Source organism: Mytilus edulis, chromosome 10, assembly GCF_963676685.1.
Source record: "Mytilus edulis chromosome 10, xbMytEdul2.2, whole genome shotgun sequence".
Classification (NCBI taxonomy): Eukaryota; Metazoa; Mollusca; class Bivalvia; order Mytilida; family Mytilidae; genus Mytilus; species Mytilus edulis.
Window position 1 is genome coordinate 54385824 of NC_092353.1, and position 22698 is coordinate 54408521.

Sequence of the window (22698 nt, forward strand, 5' to 3'; positions counted from 1 at the left end):
AACAAATAATTCTTAGCTTTTAATATCTTTAAAACATGCAATGTACTTTGGTTGATGTTTAGCTGTTGGTATATATCACCCAATACGGCTAAAATAGTATCCGTCAGTGTTGAACGTTTTTTTTACAAATCATGATCTACTTCTTAATTTTAACTATTATAGACATACTATATAGTTCTTTTTATCCAAGACATAGTTAAATTATGATACAGAAATAAGAAGATGTGGTATGTTGGGTAATGCGACATCCATATATGAAAGACTGAATGATTGATTGTTAATTGGGTTGTTTTGTTATTTTTTAATACCACTGTAAAACTGATAAAAGTTCAGATAAGTAACTGTATGTCAACAATGAGCAGAACCCAATCCTGACACGCTGAGTTAGACTTTAGAAATAAGTCCACATTTGTTTTAGGTTCATGCATGACACTTAATGCAGACAGAAGTAATAATCAATGTTCAAGACTTGAATTTGACTGGACCAGAGATAAATATACAAGAGTGCACACGCTGAAATGTCTCGCCTTCTTTACTAATCATTGATATTATGTTGATAGACCTAAATATAAAGCTTTATTACAACTGTCACATACACTCAACATTAACCAAGAAAACGAAACATTGATCAATGAACCATGAAAATGAGGTCAAGGTCAGATGAACCATGCCAGGCAGACATGTACAGCTAACAATTCTTCAATACAACAAATATAGTTGCCTTATTGCTTATAGATTAAGAAAAACAGACCAAACCACAAACACTTAACACTTAGCAATGGACCGTAAAAATGAGGTCAAGGTCAAATAAAACCTGCGTAACAGACATATAGATCATAAAATATATCCATACACCCAATATAGTTGACCTAATGCATAAAGTATTAGAAAGTTAGACCAAAACTCAAAAACTTAACTTTGACCACTAAACCATGAAAATGAGGTCAAGGTCAGATGACACCTGTCAGCTAGGCATGTACACTTTACAATCATTCCATACACCAAATATAGTAGACCTATTGCATATAGTATAAGAAAAACAGACCAAAACACAAAAACTTAACTATAACCACTGAACCATGAAAATGAGGTCAAGGTCAGATGACACCTGCCAGTTGGACATGTACACCTTACAGTGCAGTCCTTCCATACACCGAATATAGTAGACCTATTACTTATAGTATCTGAGATATGGACTTGACCACCAAAACTTAACATTGTTCACTGATCCATGAAATGAGGTCGAGGTCAAGTGAAAACTGTCTGACGGGCATGAGGACCTTGCAAGGTACGCACATACCAAATATAGTTATCCAATTACTTATAATAAGAGAGATTTTAACATTACAAAAAAATCTTAACTTTTTTTTCAAGTAGTCACTGAACCATGAAAATGAGGTCAAGGACATTGGACATGTGACTGACGGAAAGTTCGTAACATGAGGCATCTATATACAAAGTATGAAGCATCCAGGTCTTCTACCTTCTAAAATATAAAGCTTTTAAGAAGTAAGCTAACGCTGCCGCCGCCGGATCACTATCCCTATGTCGAGCTTTCTGCAACAAAAGTTGCAGGCTCGACCAAAACCTGCCCACACTCAAGGGGAACACAAATTATCATATGACCATCAAGGCAGATGATAAACAAGAGAAAAACTGAAAAATTAGGACAAGTACAGCTATCTATAGCTATCTATAGTTCAAATAAAGCCGATTTACAATTCACTTTAAATGAGACACAGATCTTAACTTAAAATATTTACATTGAATTGAAAATTTGAAAAAGATGAAAAGTCAGGTAACTTCAGTCAAAAGAATGTGTATATCTTAACCACTCTATCATGTCTATAGACAAAGTATAGATGACATATTATTCATAGAAAATGAGAAGCTAGTGGATAGTACCAGGCTTATAATTTGATACGCCAGACGCTTGTTTTGTTTACATAAGACTCATCAGTGACTCTCATGTCAAAACATTTAGAAAGCCAAACAAGTATATATTTGAAGAGCATTGAGGACCCAAAATTCCCGAAAGTTGTGCCAAACACAGCTCAGGCAATCAATGTCCGGGATAAGAAAACCCCTACTTTTACGAATAATTCATCTCTTGCAAACGGTTAATTTATAAAAACTTAAGATTATTGGTGTAGGTCCAAAGACTCTACGACTTCCGGTTCTCTAAATAACTCCTTATAAGGGTTGATAACAAAATGATTGTATATGTTCATTAACATTGCCATCTGTTCCTGTATCTGTTCCAGTTTTCAAATCGATTCTATCTCTAACACTTTTTGAGAAAAATGCAAATAAAAGAAAATGCTTCAAGGGGATATAACTCTCAAAGGAGCCTCATATGGTAATACATCATGATGAGATCTACCTATGGTCCAAAAAAGGTCGCCAAGTCAGGAGCCTGTAATTCAGTGGTTGTCGTTTGTTTATGTGTTACATATTTGTTTTTCGTTCATTTTTTTACATAAATAAGGCCGTTAGTTTTCTCGTTTTAATTGTTTTACATTGTCTTATCGTGGCCTATTATAGCTGACTATGCGGTATGGGCTTTGCTCATTGTTGAAGGCCGTACGGTGACCTATAGTTGTTAATGTCTGTGTTATTTTGGTCTTTTGTGGATAGTTGTCTCATTGGCAATCATACCACATCTTCTTTTTTATATGATATCTTTAAAAACAACGAGGGAGGGCCATGTTGAAAAAAAAATCAATAAAAGGGAGATAACTTCTTAAGGGGATGATGAAATCCTTAACAGGGTCATCTGGTAAAACTTCATGATGAGGTCTATCGATGGTCCATTTTTGGTCTTCATAACTGCAACAGAAACAAGAGGCGGGCGTGTCAAAAAAATGTTGGAAGAAAAAAAGGAAGAAAAAAAAAGAAGAAAAAAAAAGGTTAGAGAAACAATAAGATAAGCTTATAGACAAATAAAAGAAGAATGTATCTGTGGGGTAAAGATGCCCCCTTATAAAAATGCGTCAATAAAGAGAATAAATATTTTACTTTTTGATTATAGTATCTGATAAATTGACAAAGCAATGAAAACTTATCATGACCAAAGAACCTTCAACCATGAAAAAAATAAAATCCCAAAAATGCTGAACATTCCGAGAAAAATTCTAAAACGGAAAGTACCTAGTCAAATGGCAAAATCAAATGATAAAACACATCAAACGAAGGACATTAACTGTCATATTCCTGGCTTGGTACATGCATTTTCAAATGTAGAAAATGCTGGATTAAAGCTGGTTTTATAGCGCTAAACCTCTCACTTGTATGACAGTAGTATCAATTTCCATTATATTCACAATGATGCGTGTCAGAACTTAACAGACTAAACAGGTAAAATAGTAAAAAAATGGGTACATCAGTCATCATAGTGTCACGATCTCAAAACAAACAAATATCAAACAAAAAAAACCAACACAAACAGCATCTATCAAATTTAAAAACCACATTCAAAATGAGGTTAAGTTAAGATGAAATCTGACAGTCAGAAATCTGCATCCATCGTTTTATACACCAAATGAAATGAAGTTGGTCTGTTGCTTATAGTATCTGATATATGAACCGTACAACAAAAACCTAGCCTTGATCACTTATCAATGAAATGAGGTCTAATTCAGATGACGGGCTTGTAAGATATTGCAAGGATTTATATACCAAATATATACTAACGGACTAACGTTTCTCATTTTAGAATATGCAATTCTTGTAAAAGATTTGAAAAAAAATCATTCATTACTGCATTATCTAAAAAATGTTAGCAGTTAAAAAAAAAGTTGAATTGATAACGTCATGTTTTAAGTTCAAATAATGTTGTTTTCGATGGAAACTCGGTTTTCCCCTATTAAAAATCAATGGTTTTGTCACCGTCAAATGCAATGACTGTGTGTAATGAACGCAAAAATGACTGACATAAAAGTCATTTAGTTCTGTTTGTCATGTTTGCCTATGATGTGTCATTTTAGTGTTTTTGCAACTATAGGGTTTAAACTGTAGGGTTTTAAATGTTTTTGCAACTATAGGGTTTAAACTGTAGGGTTTTAAATGTTTTTTCTTTCGCATTTCAGTATATGGAATCATTCATGGTCACGTCTGAATCTGTCTGCCACTTCATACAAGGACTTTGACCTCATTATCATGTTTTAGTCAGTCAGTTGGGATTTCACATGACAGAACCAAACAGTACTTTTCACTGAACTATGAAAATAAGGCCAAGGACAAAGGACATATATATGACAGTTGAAAACTACTTTATATGAATGCATTCACATAAAAGATATGAATCACCTGTGATCCCAATCTTTGTTGTTTGTTTAAATTATTGATGTTCATGATGAGTTTGTGTTCTTTTGTCAATGTTCCACCGATTCACCTATACATCTTAAGTGTTGGTGATCTTATATGCTTTAAGGATCTGATTATTCGATTAGTTCTTGGTTCCAAGGTACTAAGAATTTGTCTTAAATTTTGCTCTTTACTTATTTTTCCAATGATTATAATTGGTCTGAATTTGTGAATACCTTTAATGTCGCAAGGTACTGTTGATTGCTCCAAAATTGATGTTCTTAAATCTTTACATTCATCAATCATATGTTGGCCACCAAGTCTTCCTACGGCCTGTTAATATTCAAAAGGTCAGTTACATGAAACTCTTTTCATTCATTCTACTTCAAAATCATAATGACACTGTATATGAAGGCTTTTTCGTAGTCTGCTCAATAACTATAATGGTTTTCAACAGGACAATCATGTTAATTAACATCTGAATGGACACCATGCCTAATTCTCACCTTCACGCTTTCATGTTTAGGTAACCGAGAATTCTATGTACATTGTATAAACCCAATTATTTCTTTTTGCATATATTGAGTAAAAAGTTTACATAGGCGGGCTGAAAACATTACTGTCGGTTCCAACCTTAAAACCAGACATGTCAGTAAGGGTCCCAGATGGACGTTGAGCAAACAACAGGGGGTATGAATTCTCATAAATTTTGACTCCATATATTAAATCAAGATGAAAGTGTTCTGATAAAATATTGTTAAAATTCACATTTTATACACCTTTTTTCGTAAATAGTGTGCAACGAACTTTTTTTAAACATATTGAAGCAAATTGTACTAATAAATCAATTTCCATGGAATACTGTGGAAATTGTTTATTTGTGCTGTATATCATTATTTTTTTTTCGTTCATTGTTTTGAACATAAATCAAGCTGTTAGATTTCCATTTTGAATTGTTTTTATTTTTCATTATTTTCGATCATGTAGCTTACTAAGTGGTATTGGTTTTGCTCATTGTTGACCTATAGTTGTTTAAAAATTGTACGTCATATAGTCTGCGGTAGAGAGCTGTCTCATTTGGACATATCTCATCTTCTTTCTTTGTACATTTTTGACATCTGAACCAAAATCAATTTCAAATCAATTTCAAATTTCAATCTGTACACCAAGCCCCTCGTTACAAGATACACTTTCTGTCTATAAACCAGAAACTTTGAAAGTATATTATACCTACTTCTTGATGCTCATTTACGTGATAGCAAAAAGACATTTCTCCTAATTTTTAAATAAACTGTTAACACAGACATATTTCACGCCTTTTTGTAATTTTGATAATGCAAATGTTGAAATTAAAACAGCAATACTTCAACATGTAAGTTATGTAAATACTCAACGTCAATGATCCATGACTGAAGGTACATGGCAAAACAATCTCCATGGAAATGAGATATGCCAGCGCTAATTAAATATTAATATAACTGCATAAAAATACCATTGACTCTTTAAACATGTTAAACAAACTTTAACACAAACATTAACTTGTAAGCTATGTAAAAGTTCAAAGTCAATGAACCATGATGAAGGAGTGGGGCCATATTTCCATGGAAATGAGACTTACATACCAAATATCATTTACAATAAATGGTTCATCTTAAACTGACGCACTGAGTAATCAGAAACTAATACATGTAAACTTAGCCTATGTTTCAGTCAATAGACCATGTCTGAGGAGGCATAGACAAATAATCATCACGGAAATGAGATATGCCAATGCGTGTACAACTGCATACTAAATATCATTGACCTACCACAAGTGGTTTCCCATAAACTGACCTATTAAATAAAAAACGACAGTTTATCTCTTTATACTGTATTCCATAATAAAACTCACAAAGATGTGTAACAAGAGTGCACACGCTGAAATATCTCGCCTTCTTTTGTAATCATGGATATAAGGTTGATAGTCCTAAATATAAAGCTTTACTACAACTATCACATAAACTTAATATGATCCAGGAAAATGATGTCAAGGTTATATAAACCAAACATGAAATACATGTACTTCTTACAATCACTCAAATTCGATTTTCCTCTGAGTTCAGAATTTTGCGATTTTACTTTTTTCAATACACTAAATATAGTTGACCGATTGCTTATAGTTTCTAAGAAACAATCTTAACCATGACAATTAAACCTTTACCAATGAACCATGAAATTGAGGGCAAGGTCAGATGAACAATGCAATGCAGACATGTACAGCTTAAAATTCTTCCATACAACAAACATAGTTGACCTATTGCTTAAAGTTTAAGAAAAACAGACCAAAACACAAAAACTTAACACTGAGCAATGAACCGTGAAAATGGGGTCAAGGTGAAATAAAACCTGCGAGACTGACATGTACATCAAAAATATGTCCATACACCAAATATAATTGACCTATTGCATATAATATTAGGAAAAAAAGACCAAAACTCAAAAACATAACTTTGACCACTGAACAATGAAAATGAGGTCAAGGTCAGATGACACCTGCCAACTAGACATGTACACCTTACAATCATTTCATACACCAAAAATACTAGACCTATTGCTTATAGTATCTGAGATATGGACTTGACCACCAAAACTTAACCTTATTCGCTGATCCATGAAATAGGGAGGAGGTCAAGTGAAAACTGGCTGACGGGCTTGAGGAATTCATCATTTACAAAAAAAATGTGGTTATCACAATTTGGTTGACCATTATTTCACAAATGTTTATAGACATGTCGTACATGTCCATTGGTTTCAGACAAGTCATTGAACAATATGTACTGTATTGTTTTCCATTTGCTCAAAATTTGCCATAGATTTGGAAACAACAAAAATCCGCCATAGATTAGGAAATTACAAAACTTGCCATAAATTTGGGATGGCATGACGTCACATTTGCCACAGATTAGGAATCTGTCATAGATTTGGAACCCACCATGGATTTGAGTCCTACATAAATACCAGAGAATTATGTATGATTGAATCTATACACATTTTCTTGAATATCCTGAAAGTGTGTATCAAAAATGGATCACTTTCAACTTTTCTAAATATTGAAATATCTGGTTAATATCCTTTAAATTATTGAACCTAGCAATTATTCATACCTGAGCAATATCATCCCATGCTGAGCCGAAAAATGAGCTGTCAATCTTTCCATCTTTATTATGTGATATGAGGTTCCTATAGTATTTTATCCTCCCAACATCAGCCGATGGTGTAATGTCTGTAACTAACGGCAACTCGTTGTAGAGATCTAACTTAGTTAGATTTGCAAGCAATGTTATAAGTAGAGTTATATCGAACATGTTTGAATTTGGACCACCTGTAAAACAAATGATACCACATCTTGACAAAACATTCAACAAAAAACTAGACATAATGATTGCTTAAAATCGAGCAAATATGAGCAAATATTCGGGCATATTCAAGACGCCAGGATTGCAGAAGATGACAAGGGGACATGTAACTGAGCAAAAGCAAAAAATATATACACCCAACAGACAACAGATACATATATTTACTTCTATATATTAATAAACTAGAGGCTCTTTAGTGCCTGTGTCGCTCAGCTTGGTATATGTGCATATTAAACAAAAGACACAGATGGATTAATGACAAAATTGTGTTTTGGTGATGGTGATGTGTTTGTAGATCTTACTTTACTGAACATTCTTGCTACTTACAATTATCTTCATCTATAATAAACTTGGCCCATTAGTTACAGAGGAAAATATTTTGTTAAAAATTTACAAAAATTTACAAAATTTATGAAAATTGTTAAAATTGATTGTAAAGGGCAATAACTCCTTAAGGGGACAACTGACCATTTTGGTCATCGTAACTTATTAGTAGATCTTACTTTGCTGAACATTATTGCTGTTTACAGTTTATCTCTATCTACAATAATATTCAAGATAATAACCAAACAAGAGGCTGTCACAACGACAGCAAACCGGATTTATTAACATTTATTTGTGGCAATATCACAAGAACCATTACTGATGAATGGTGAAAGTGAAAATCGTCAATATCAAATTTGACCTCCATTTTGTCATCAGTATCAACATATTAAAATTTGAAAAGCTTAGATTGAATGGTTCATGAGTAAATGCAACAACGTGAATGGAAACACCATTTTACGATCTTTCAAGAACCATAACTCCTGAACGGTAAAAGTCAAAATCGTCATTATTGAACTTGACCTCTATTTTGTCATCAGTAACAACATATTAAAATTTCAAAAGCTTTGGTTGAATGGTTCATGAGAAAATGCACGGACACGACGGGAAACACCATTTTTCAATCTTTCAAGAACCATAACTCCTGAACGGTAAAAGTCAAAATCGTCATTATTGAACTTGACCTCCATTTTGTCATCAGTAACAGCATATTAAAATTTCGGAAGCTTTGGTAGAACAGTTCATGCATAAATGCACGGACACGACTGGAAACTCCATTTTTCAATCTTTCAAGAACCGTAACTCCTGAACGGTAAAAGTCAAATTCGTCATTATTGAACTTGACCTCCATTCTGTCATTAGTAACAACATATTAAAATTTGGGAAGCTTTGGTAGAACAGTTCATGCGTAAATGCACGGACAACTCCATTTTTCAATCTTTCAAGAACCATAACTCATGAACGGTAAAAGTCAAAATCGCCATTATTGAACTTGACCTTCGTATAGTTGTCAGTAATAACATATTAAAATTTTAAAAGCTTTGGTTGACGGTTCATGAGTTAATGCACGGACAACATTTGATTGCCGCCCGCCCGCCCGCCCGCCCGCCCGCCCGCCCGCCGTACATCCCCAAATCAATAACCGACATTTTTGTCACAAAAATCCGGTTAAAAACGGCAAAACTTCCTTAAAAATTACCAATTCAGGGGCAGCAACCCAACAACCGGTAGTCAAATTCGTCTGAAAATTTCAGGTGAGATAGATCTTTACTTAATAAACAATTTAACTCCTGTCCGATTTGCTTTAAATGCTTTGGTTTCCGAGTTATAAGCCAAAATCTTCATTTTACCCCTATGTTCTATTTTTAGCCATTGTGGCCATCTTGGTTGGTTGACTGGGTCACCGCACACATTTTTTTAAACTAGATACCTCAAAGATGATTGTGGTAAAGTATGGTTAAATTTGGCCCAGTAGTTTCAGAGAAGATTTTTGTAAAAGATTACAAAAATTTACGAAAAATTGGTAAAAAAATACTATAAAGGGCAAAAACTCCTTAAGGGGTCAACTTACCATTTTGGTCATGTTGGCTTATTTGTAGATCTTACTTTGCTGAACATTATTGCTGTTTACAGTTTATCTATAATTATATTCAAAATATCAACCAAAAACGCCAAAATTTCCTTAAAATTGCCAATTCAGGGACAGCAACCCAACAACCGATTGTCCAATTTGAATGAAAATTTCAGGGCAGCTAGATCTTGACTTGATTAACAATTTAACCCCGTGTCATATTTGCTCTAAATGCTACGGTTTCAGAGTTATAAGCCAAAATCAAAATTTTACCCCTATGTTCTATTTTTAGCCATTGCGGCTATCTTGGTTGGTTGGACGGGTCCTCGGACACATTTTTTAAACCAAATACCCCAATGATGATTGTGTCCCCGCTTGCATATCATATAAAGTTATGTGGTAATAACAATTGTGTATAAGTCTCATAACATTTGGTTGAGGCAAACTTAACAGAAACGAAAAAATCAGCAATTTGTCCAGTTGTAATAGGCATTACTCTACAGTTACAGCGACTCCTCCAAAATGGAAACTTTGATCTGTGTTTTGGTGTAATTAGCATTTTTTATCAGTTTAAAATCATTTGGTTGAGGCAAACTCAAGTAAGAGAACGGAAACGAAATATTCAATTTTTTCCCCATTTCTAATGGGGCATAACTCTAGAATTATTTAAAGTGACAACCCAAAAATCCCTATTTGATCTGTTTTTTGTGGAAATAGGCATTATGTTCATACCATACGCATTCACACAGTACATACCATTTGGTTGAGGCAAACTAAAGTTAGATTTTGGGAAACGAAAAAATCAAATTGTAAAAGGGCATAATTCTTTAACGATTAAAGTGATGCCCCAAAAATTCAAATTTGATCTGTTTTTGTGGTAATAAGCATGGTGTATAAGTGCCATAACATTTGGTCGAAGCAACCTCAAGTTAGAGATCGGAAACTAACTTTGAAAGTACGTACGTACGGACAAGGGTAAAACTTAATGTCCCCTCTCCTACGGGGGCACACAAAACCGGTAAGTAGATAATAAAATATCTGCATCATTGTACTAACGTTTTCATCTTTCACATGTATATGTTACAGGGAATTTGTAAAATCAGGGATTTTGTAAAATCACTGGACTAATCAGTGATTGTGTAAAATCACTAACAGTTTCAGTGGTTTTGTAAAATCCCTGAAATTGTTAGGGATTTTACAAAATCACTGAAAATAGAGCTAGGGATTTTGTAAAATCCCTGATTACAATAAAGTATAACATGCTATTAGAAATATGTTTTTCTTAATATAAAGATAGACCAAATGAATGATCACTAATGATTTAGAAATATATTTGTTTAATAAACACTGTGAGCTAGAACTTGTGTATAATGATAATGACTAAAAGGCATTTAAACGGGTATTTAGACCACTCTGAATTTGCTTATTTTTGCAAGACAAGTTTGGGTGACATCCCTACCACTATAAGCTATTGATATGTGAATTTTCTTAACTATGCTGTATATGTCTTCAAGACATACATAATATTTTTAAAACATCTTCATCTGATGAATATCGTTTTTAACAATTTTTTCAAATCTCCACATTGAAGAACTTCATACCTTCATTTATCAACAAAATATTTACTTTATTTGGATTAAAAGAGTTGAGAAATTTTAGAAACTTATTCAAAGTTATACCACTTTGTGATAGAATACATGTGTCTGACAAATGACCAAAGTAAGTAAAACTTTGTTTATTTTTGCTTGGTTAGATTAACCTATTCATAAACATGCAAGTACAAAACAAAGTATTATTACCAATATTTTCTGTTGTCTTTTTTATTATTATTTTGTGAATATAAATGTTATTTTGTAGGCAGCAAATTAATAATACAACACTTATTTGCTTTTTATATATCAATTTCCATGCAGCAATAAGATGCTTTTGATCTGATATGCATGACATATTTGCCACTGGATCACACTCCATTTCTTATACCTTACATATGTGTTTTTCTTCTCTAATGACAGCAATCAACATAATGTTCAGTTTTTATATTTGATTTAAAAAAATTGATATAATTGGTTTTATTTTCTACAGTAATTATACAGAAAAACTATAATAAACAGTAACTTTCTTTCAAACACGGTAGTGATAAGAGCTTGTTTTGTCTTCTTTCGGCTGATTGACAAAATATTCCAAAATGTTTATCATATTTTCCCTGGTTCCATATGTTGCACTTTAAATTTGACTCAATTATTTGAAGTAACTTTTGTGTGTATGTTTGCACTTGATTTCAAGACATTTGTGCCTGAGCCATTGTTCTACAGTATGTCAGTTGTTTTGTGCATGAAAACCGCTCACTTAATATTAAAATAAAGACTAGATTAACCTCAAATTTATTGAGTGTTACTGTTGTAGTCTTTTTCACAGAAATTCTTAATAAAAATGAATGAATGTATTTTACAAATTCCCTGAGTTTAATCAGTGAATCTGTAAAAAAGATCTTAATTATTTCAGGGATTTTGTAAAATCACTAGTCAAAATCAGGGATTTTATAAAATCACTAATCAGTTCAGTGATTTTACAAATTTCCAGAAATTCCCTGTAACATATATACATATAAATTTAATCATCATCTTTAAATGCCCAGCTAGTCTGTTATAATTGCTCTTATCTTATGAGAGCCCTTTTGTGTCTTGCTGGGGCCAAGAAAACATGGAAATAAATGATCCAGACATTTGAAGACAAGTTTCTATTCATAATAGATCCATTGTAATGCAGATGAATCATTCTCAACGAATATGTACTTATATTCACTGATAACCCTCCTGTATCATGAACAAAAGTTTTACACAAATTAAGCATGTTAAGCTCACAATTCAGTGAATTACATTTGTTTTCTCAATGATATTTCAATCATATGTTATTTCATCTGCGAACTTATTATCATGGGAAGTAATTTATTCAAATATGTCACCGGATCATAATCACACCTATACTTCGACATTATGTACAGGAATTAACACTTTGGCCAAAAAAAAAATTATATCTACAAGTAGTTTTGGGAAAAGCAGGACGGGATCAAACAGAAAGAGGAGGGGAGTGGATCGTAATCCTTGGCTATCGAAGATATTGTGCGCCTGACAGAGGTGGAATGCACAGATTATGTGATAGGTAACAGGAACTATTGGAATCAGTATCAGAATCGAACTTGTTTACTATTGTTTATAAATTAAAATGAAAACAAAAGGGCCTGGAATGTTGTAATTTTCTATCAACACTGTTGTTCTTTATTAGCTAGATTTCACGGGCAGTTTGTCGACGGAGAATACACGAAGGCATACTTTTTTTTAAATAAATAAGGCCGTTAGTTTTCTCGTTTGAATTGTTTTACATTGTCATTTCGGGGATTTTTATAACTATTAAATTTATTACAAGCTTCTAGTAAGTCTCTCACGATCAAACTATGTAATTATGTAATAGCTGCATGGAATATTCGATCTCATATAGTCTCATAACTTAATTTATATGTCATTGTATTTTACTATTGTTCTCTGTTGTCTATTCATGTTTTATATCATGTAATATATGTTGTTAATTTTGCCTTAGCATGTCTATGCTTTGCAATAAAGATTCATTCATATAGCTGACTATGCGGTATGGGCGTTGCTAATGTTTGAAGGCCGTACGGTGACCTATAGTATTTTTTTACATTGTCATTTCGGGGCCTTTTATAGCCTTATATGCGGTATGGGATTAGCTCATTGTTGAAGGCCGTACGGTGACCTCTAGTTGTTACTTTCTGTGTCATTTTGGTCGCTTATGGAGAGTTGTCTCATTGGCAATCATACCACATCTTCTTTTTTATATAGACATGGATTGATAACGGTCTCCGAATTTGGATATTTTCTCAAAAATTGTGTTTTCTGCTGAAAAAAGACAAATTTAAGAAAACACTACATGTATACGTCATATATCAAAAGTATTTCCTACTTTGTGTGGTTTCAAAGCGGCAATATGTTCTTTCATTGGGTTTAGTATTCACATTTGCGAAAATGTGAAAATCAAATTTCGCTGGCAAGTTAGATCATGAATGATTAAAGGATTTGTGAAAAACGGTATATCGAGCTTCAATTTGTTTAAGCAAATTATTAATTAAGTTGAAAAAAAATAACCTGCAAAGATGCACAATTCAATTTAACAAAAAAAATTAATGGATCAAACTAATTGTACAAACTGATTTTTATGTTCTTCACCTTTCAACTTTGTATTTGATTTGGCTTTTTTCTGTTTTGATTCATGTGCCACTGATGGGTTATATGTAGCACTTCTAGCATACCAAACTATAAGTACCATACATAAGCTTTTGTTATTCTTGCGTTAATATGACTTAATCAACCCTTTTCGTCTGATGCAATTCTTGACTATGGCCAATGTTCATTACATTCAATAATTTTTTTATGAAAATATAAATACTAGCTATCCATTGATATCTAGATTACTTCCCCCCAATACAAATAACTGCATGAGTACATTAATCAGTAAAATACTAACACAATTACATTAAAAAAAAGTTCGTCAAAATCTTGCTCTGGATACTGTCTTTTAGTCCCGAAAAACAGATGCATTTTACCCAATCCAGGAAGTACATTAAATTTTATGTAATTTGAAAGATTCAAATTGATATTTGAAAACTTTCAATTTTAGACTAAAAGGTAACAGCAAACATATCCAACAAAGTCCAATTACTAGATCAGTTTTAACATATTTTAACAGATTTTAACACTTGACTTGAATGGAATAGTCTATCCAAAAGTATACCCCTGTCTTAAATAAAATAGTCTATCCACATGTTTACAATATATATCAATGACTGAGTTCATTATTGTTGCAACATGCTAAAGGAATTTGACTTTTTAAAAACATTTGATCAACAATGAGCAACAGGTGGTATGTGATAATATGGAAGACTCCATTTCCGCTGAATGGTTGTTCTACTTCTGAGTCTACCAGTACGTTGTTGACAACATTTTTTTGTTTACATGTTGCACATGCTATAAATTCATGCAAAACGAATTGCCCTTAGTAACAGATAGACACAGAAAGGATCTCTTGGGTTTCTACCTCTTCCATATTTTGCCCACATTTAACTTTCTTAATATACTGGCAAATAGCTTTATAGGTTTCTGCATGGTTAAAAACAGGTTAAAAACAAGTGTTAATCTTCATTTTAATAGGTTGGTCATTTGAGATTTAAATGTCTCAAATGACTGTGCTGTGGCGATCTCCGGGGAAGCTTGTTCCAGTCTTTGTTTGCGTTCAAAAAGAAGGACAATTTCCTAGAGTCTTTGATTGCTGTTTATACCATTTATCCATGATGTTGTTTGTGTATGTCTGGATACTCTAGTTGGTCTTTGACGATACATGTTTGTGTTGATGTCTACTTTGTCGTTGACGATCTTGTACAGTATTCAGGGTTTCCGCTGGCACAATTTGAGAAAAAATAATAATTGTGGCGATAAAAAATCGTCATTTGCGAAAGAATTTGGCGAAAGAAATATTTATAACGATTTATTTCCTCCATCTTGTTTATTTTCTTTTTTTTTCAAGTTTCTCGGACTTTACCCGATCAGACAATAACGGAATTCACCTTGACCTCATTAAGATTTGGACAGAAAATCAATAATCAGCTGATTGCATTTTATAGCTATCGACAACAAAGGACTAATTAATAAAGGTGTTGATTGTATTGTTTGAAAAAAATATATGGTTAAATGGCTACCGCTAAATGTCACATACATAATTTATTTACCACTTTGCGGCGCACGTGTTTGAAGCTAACTTTTGACGTCTCCACTCCTTTTAAAGATAGTTTAGAAAAGAAAGCTGTTGTTGTGACGAAAAATGTTCAAAAGCAAGAAAAATCTCTGTTTTAAAACTTTAATTATCCTTTGACTTTAATATAGGTAATTGCTTAGGGAGTCTACTGTAAAGTCGTTTGAGTGACACACGTGTTTGAAGCATAAAATTACGTCTCAACTTTTTCATTTACGATGGTCAAGAAAAGAAAACTGTCCAAAAGGTTGGGAACAATCCCTCGAATGAGAGTAACCCTTCAATGAAATGACTACACATGAAATGAAGGATCAATTTCATTTGATAAAAGCTTTTGTTTTGTTGTAAAAACACTTCTTAGCTAGTACAAAAGGGCACATCAGTATTTTTCTTTTAAAGAAACTTTCCCAACGAACTATACTGGTATTATATGATCAAAACATGTCCATGAAATTTGGTTATATTCCAGGACTTATATCTTCTTTATTATTAAAAGTATAGTGGCCCCTCATTTAGAAAAGTTGTTTAAAATACAATGAATATTTTTCCCTTTTAAGTTAAAAAAAATTCTGTTGTTTTAAAGTAAATGTTTAGTGTTTCTTCATTGAAATGTAGACTGTAAAATAATTTTGAGAGAATAATCATAGACGCAATGGCGCGAAATCATCTTATTTAAAGGAAGTACGGGGGGGGGGGGGGGTAGAAAAAAAGGTAAATTTTAAACGAAAAATATATTTATGTTACTTGGCGAAAAAAATAATCAAGTGGCGAAAAATATATTGTTTTGGCGAAAGAGGTGGCGAAAAAAATAATTGACCCAGGGGAAACCCTGACAGTATTGCAACCCTGGTCTCTCCAACCAAATTCATTAATCATGTCCATGACACTTGATCTGTTTCTGTAGCGCTTGGTAACGTATCGTGCAGCCTTCCTTTGAACTTTTTTAATTTGGTCAATATGTTTTTGATGATATGTGGCGTATTCTAGTTGGGGCCTTGCTTGAGTTGTGTATGCTTGCTCTTTGATGCTTTTAGAGCCGATTTGTAGGTTTCTGTGCAGGAAACCAAGGCTTCTACTGGCTTTGCTGGTAATGTTGTTGATGTGTTATCCCCAGTCTAGTTCGCTTGTGATGGTGCAGCCCAGGTACTTAATTGACGTTTCATGTTTAAGAACAGTCAGCACGCTACACTTTTCTGGGTGAAACTCCAATCTTCCACTTTTCCTACCATAGTGCCAGTTTATCAAGGTCTGACTATAGGTGCCGGCAATTATTATCTGAGGCAATGGTTAGGTAGACTACTGTGTCATCAGCAAAGAAACGAACTGTTGATTTTACGTCATTCGCTATGTCATTTATGTAAAACCAAAATAGACTTGGGCCTAGGACTGGCCCTTGGGGAACTCAATCTTCTACCTTTGCTCTGCATGTCTGTTCATCCTAATCTACTACTACTTGGGATGTTTTTGCCGGGAATGCTTCCATCCAGCTGTTGGTCTTTCCCCTAATTCCATAGTGTTTGAGTTTATGTAGAAGTAGGCTATTGAATACCTTGTCGAATGCCTTCAGTAGGTCAGACTGTTTTCCCAATTCAAGGTTCTTTGTCAGGTCATCAATGCATTCTAAGAATTGCGTCGCGCAGGATCGTTTACTTCGAAATCAATGTTGTAGTGGATAAAGAATATTGTTTGCATCTGCGTGTTTCATAATGTGGCTGGTAACAATGTGTTCGATGATCTTGCAGCAAATACATGTAAGAGATATTGGTGTGTAATTTGCTGGGATGTACTTTTGACCCTTTTTTTTTGCTGGTGTGACTGTTGCTGCTCGCCATTCAGCTGGCACTTTGCCTGTCTCTATCGAAATATTAAATATAATGTTAAGTATGTGAGCGATTTCGCTTGCAAGTTCTTTGAGTGTCATTTGTCTGATGTTATCAGGTCAAGCGGCTTTGTGTGGGTTAATGTTTCTCGGTTGTTTTTCACTCCGTTGATTGTGATGAAGATGTCTCTACAGTCAATGTAATGTTTTGGTGAATCGGACATATGATTTTGATTGTAGAATTCACTGTTGCTGATGTTACTTGCTGTGGAAAATACAGATCAAAATTGACATGATTGTTCATTTAAAATGTTTGGATCTGTTTCTAAGCTACCATTTTTCTTAGAGGTGCCGCTTTTATCGCTTTTCCTATGCTTGATGCATGTCCAAAATCTTTTCGAAGTGCATGTGTTTCTTCAGGATTCTCTTAGGTGAATCGTGTTCTTATTTCTTGTAGACTCTTGCACTAGCTGTGTTAGTCCATTGTCGTCAAAGATTTCTGCAAAATGGTAATTTTGTTCTATGTGCTGTGTTCCCTGGTATAGACATTTTTTGCATAGTTCTATCCTGGGAAGTTGAAGTCCCCCCCCCCCGATCAATTGGCATGCATTTATTGCGTTAGTTTGATGTTTCAAATGTCTTTAAGACTTTCAACATCCGATTTCTTTGGGTTATAGCAGGCGCATATGTATAGATCTTTTGTGCCTTTCTGCTGTATCCGTGCCCAAATTATCTCACAATCTGTGTCAATTTCCAGTACCTCAGAGCTTAAATATCTCTTGTTTAAGGCTATTAGGACGCCTCCTCCGGTTTTATTTCCTTTCCTGTATTTGCGATATATATATTATATTCTTGCGGATATCTTTGGCTGTTTGTAATTGATTGAACTAGCCATGTTTCTGTTGCTTTTATGATATTAAGTTTGGTAATATCTATGATGTTTTCAACTTGGTGTTGCTTTTTTCTGATGGACTGACAATTGACATTCAAAATGGTGTAAAGCGCATATGTTTTTCCTTTACATCATTTCATTTTGGTGTTGAGTAGTGGCTTTCTGTTCCGAGTTTCAGCACTGTTGTTAAAAGTTTTCCAATGGGCTGAAACTGTTTTCTGTTTGGATGGATGTTGAGCCTTAACATAACAAGTTGTAGTTTGGGCTGTTGCAAACAATGCAGTCACATATTAAAGCGGCATTTTCGTCTGCTTTGAGGTAACTATATGTTCCACTATGAATGTCCTTACAATTCATGTAAAACCACTGGTTGCAGGTGTCACATTTGACAGCTCTGTGGTTCCAGGTGAAAGGTTGGTCACTGTCACATATGCCGCAGTGTATATTGTGCTTTTATTGTGTTGTGTTGGTCCTGGATTTGGGTTGACATCATTTGTTTTTGCTAATAGTATTAATATCAAGTATGATGATATTAAGTTGCATCTGTAAGGTCTTGATTTTCGTGATTTACGTTGTTTAGTCACTGTTAGCAAGCTGTTTGCTGTTATATACTGTGTGATCTGTGTTTCATCATCACGGAGTATTTATAGTTGGTCTACTTCTGATTTTTCTACAGCTATGTACTTCGCAATTGTGATTATGATGACGATTAAGCTGGTTCTGAAACGCATTTTATTTATACAGTATAGTAAGGTTAATTTGTTCTTGGCGTATTGTCTGTTAGTTACTTATTCTTGAGTTCTTGAATTGCATGAGGATGTGGATACTTCTGATCGTTGAGTGCATGTAGTAAAGACAAACTCACATAAACCCTTTACTACAGCGTCTGTCTTCAGTATTCTTTTCCTCAGTTTCTTTAATTTGCAGCTAGAATAGTGACAACAGCTCTTCTTCTGAAACTTGGAGTTGAATTTCTTCAGTCTCTGTTGCAATATGGAAGCACTCTCTGTATGTATTAAGGAGAAGTTGTTTTGTGATGACTAAGCTATGAAGGGGTCCTGGATGTACACTATCTGTTTTGTTGAGTGAGATGTTCACTGATTTTCTATAGCCTCCTCTTTTTACTTCCTTGCTCAAAAGAAGTATTTCCTGGTTTTGACCGTGTTCTTTTTTATGCCTTGGTTTAGTTCAGATATTTTGGTGTTCAAATCAATCAATAGATTGGTGTATTTATATGGCAGCCATTTAATCTGAGCCCCTTGCATGCTTTTAATAACCTAAACAAATCTTTCAAATTATGATTTGATTGAAGTCAATTGTAGCAGGGATATTATATGTTAGTTATACGTCCTTGATTGTGGTTCTCCATTTCTATCAGGAAATTCAATATCAAAGTTTCATAAAGGTAAAATATCACTTCAGTTCTTATCTGACATAAATAGTTGTATTCGGAACCATTCTTGCATTTCAACAAAACGGTGGAATTCCCTCTTTGACGTGATTCTAAATATATATAATGCTTTATTCTGATTTTCTCTATTTAAAAATAACGCGTATAAAAAAGGGAGATACCTTAACATGAGGATTTTGGGATGAAAATTAACAGATTTTTTTTAATTCAGTCTATTTGTTTGTTTTTGCTTTTATAACAGGACAATCTTAAGAATCTGAGTTGTTCCTAATGCAAAGCACAAAAATATTGATGTGAGAGCTTTGAAAGGAGTCAATGGTAAAAGTCTACAGATTGTCTGACAGCAATCATATCCCAAATACTTGTTACCGTAGGGATGGCTGTTGCAAAGTTTGGTATCATTTAGCCAAGAAAGCTTCAGAGGAGAAGAATTGTGTAATAAAATGCTTTGCTGAGCGCAGCCTGACCACAGAGGTTGAACCCTGAACAGTTGGGTCAAATTTGAACACAATATTCAAGCTTGATACTGTCTGAATAACTATTGTGATCAAATTTTTTGACATATTAATATAGGTCTCTGACACAAAACAAATGTCCAGTTCTTACAAATCTATTGCACAATACTGTGCAATTAAATATTTCTTCTTGAAACTTTTCAAAAATTTGAAATTTGAAAAATTTTGAAAAAAAAAATGTAACCCCTTAAAAAAATTGGACCCCCCTCAATTTTTTTTTAATCCCCCCTTGGAGCAATTACCTCCACACTCACTCCTAGCCTTTCCTGTGTAGTATTGAACCTTGTTAGGCTTGTAGTACAATTTCAGAGGGATCCATACACTTAAACACAAGTTATTGTCTGGAAACTGAAAAAATGCTTGTTTTTGACCCTTTTTTGGCCCCTAATTTTTGCATGAATGGGAAAATTACCTCTCACTGTCAGCCTTCCTCTTGTGATATGTAACATTGTTGTATAATGTCAGAGAGATCCATACACTTACACACAAGTTATTGTTCAGAAACTACAAACAAGCTTGTTTTTTGCCACTTTTTGGTCCTTAATTCTTAAACTGTTGGCACCATGACCCCCAAAATGAATCCATACCTACTACTTGTGGTATTAAACATTTTGGTACAATGTCAGAGCAATTGAAATACTTAAACACAAGTTATTATCGGATAATCCAGAAAGCAGAAAAATTCTTGCTTTGGGCCCCTAATTCCTAAACAGTTTTGACCATCATCCCAAAAACCTGTAGTGAATCCCAACCTTCCTTTAGTGATATTGAACCTTTTATTAAATGTCATAGAGATTCATTTAATCAAACTAAAGTTATTGTCAAGAAACCAAATATGTCTTCAGACAACGACGCAGACGACATCATACCATTATACGATCCCAAAAAATGTTTGCGGTGGTATAAAAATTAACCGACCATGACATGCGACAGAAGCCTCGGTAAAGTATGAACTGCCACTTTTCCTGTGGTCACTGTAGAGCTAAAACAAAAATTTATCAGAGCAATCTTGCACCAATTATCAGTCTACTTTATTTTCCTTTCAACAAGCGCAAATTCAACATTTCAATATTATATACTGTTTTCTTTGCATAACTGTTTTCAAAATCATTGTTCTATTTATTCATTTCTATTTATCAATAGTCGTATTTTTACCAGAGGTTGTTCTTTAATAATTATTCTTTTGAACTGCGCATTAACTACAAATTCTGTTTTGTGGATTCAGATGAGTTTCGATTACAAACTGTTGCAATTAGTATATTTAGGCCAAAATTCTAATTTCCAAGGGCATAACTCCTAGAAAATAAATTGAATCATAATTTCCTGTCGATATGCACATCTACAAAGTATGTCCTAATTATCTATAAAGTTTCATGAAATTCTGTTGTGTTTTAGGAGTTGCGAAGACATACAAATGTAACTGTTGCGTATATTGAGGTCAATAAGTTCAAAGGGGTGACTCTTAGAAAAGAAATTGAATTATAATTTCCTGTCGATATGCACATCAACGTAGTATGTCCTTATTATCTACAAACTTTCATGAAATATGGCTGTGTGGTTTCAGAGAAATTTTAATTACAAATTACATGTCTGTCTGTCCATCTGTCTAAGGACAGAAAGACAGAGGGATGAGTCAAAAACATTATACCTTGCCCAATAAATTGAGTGGGGTATAAAAATATATTATTTCAACCCTAAGACATAATTGTGAATAGTGTCCCCCCTTTTTTCTTCAAATTGGAAAAGGTACATTTTTGGAATAAACCATACTTCTGTGGTACAACATAGATTATTAAGATCAATTTATCTATTCCTCGGCTGTATAACTAGCTAAACTGGTTAACCATTGCATGTACAGTGAGATTTGGTCACAACCTTCCTTTTGTGGTTTCAAACTTAGTGTTTAAATTTCAAAGTGATTCATTCACTTAAACTAAAGTTATTGTCTGGAAAACTAAGTGTCTTCAGATGACCCTGATGACAAGAACTTGATACTATATACGACCACAAAAGTTTTTTGCAGTTGTTATTAAAATTGAATTTCTGATGATTCTCTGTAATAGGAAGTACATCACTTATTCATAGCTTTCTATGTTAAATTCCTCAATCTTATACTATCTTCTCATTTTCAAACTTAATCTAATATTTTGTGGCTTAAACCATCTGTAATTTTTCTAGACCTACCATTACGTGGAAATAAAAGGTCCCACTGGGTCTGGCTGATTACTCTTTTCCTTTTAAGGTCATTCAGTTTCTTGTAGGCTTTCCTGAGAGATGCACCTAAGCAGGATGGATGGAATTCACTGTCAAATAAAACTCGTACTCCACGAAGGGAGATCCCAGACAGCAACAAGCTCATCCTGGCATAGTTTTCTTCTTCTTGTGATATGGTTGACATGCTGTTTTTACCTATATACTCTGACTAGTTTTCTTGTTTTCTGTTATTCAAATGGAATAATGTTTCTGAAATAAATATAGATATTTTTATCTCATATATATCATCATGATCATGTATATCAAAACTCAAATTAATATGAAAACAAGAGGCTGTCAGAGAGACAGCAAACTGAATTTTCCTGCACTCAGGTCGAACCCTGAACAGTTGAGCAAGTATGGACACAACATTTAAGTTTTAAACAGCTCTTAA

At 33.7% G+C, this 22698-nt stretch overlaps 1 protein-coding gene across 2 annotated transcripts in view; it reads right to left on the bottom strand.

Annotated features, from left to right (window-relative positions):
• The window catches only part of LOC139492493 (ankyrin-1-like), a 59000-nt gene that overhangs the window by 4396 nt on the left and 31906 nt on the right, over nt 1-22698 (bottom strand). The window contains exons 2-4 of one of the 2 annotated variants that reach the window (XM_071280668.1): nt 22236-22514; nt 7449-7666; nt 4542-4638 (exon numbers count right to left, since the gene is read on the bottom strand). In XM_071280668.1, the coding sequence (XP_071136769.1) occupies nt 4542-4638; nt 7449-7666; nt 22236-22449 (529 nt within the window). In that variant the 5' untranslated portion in view covers nt 22450-22514. The remainder of the gene's footprint in view (nt 1-4541; nt 4639-7448; nt 7667-22235; nt 22515-22698) is intronic. The other variant, XM_071280670.1, reaches the window with a different exon arrangement.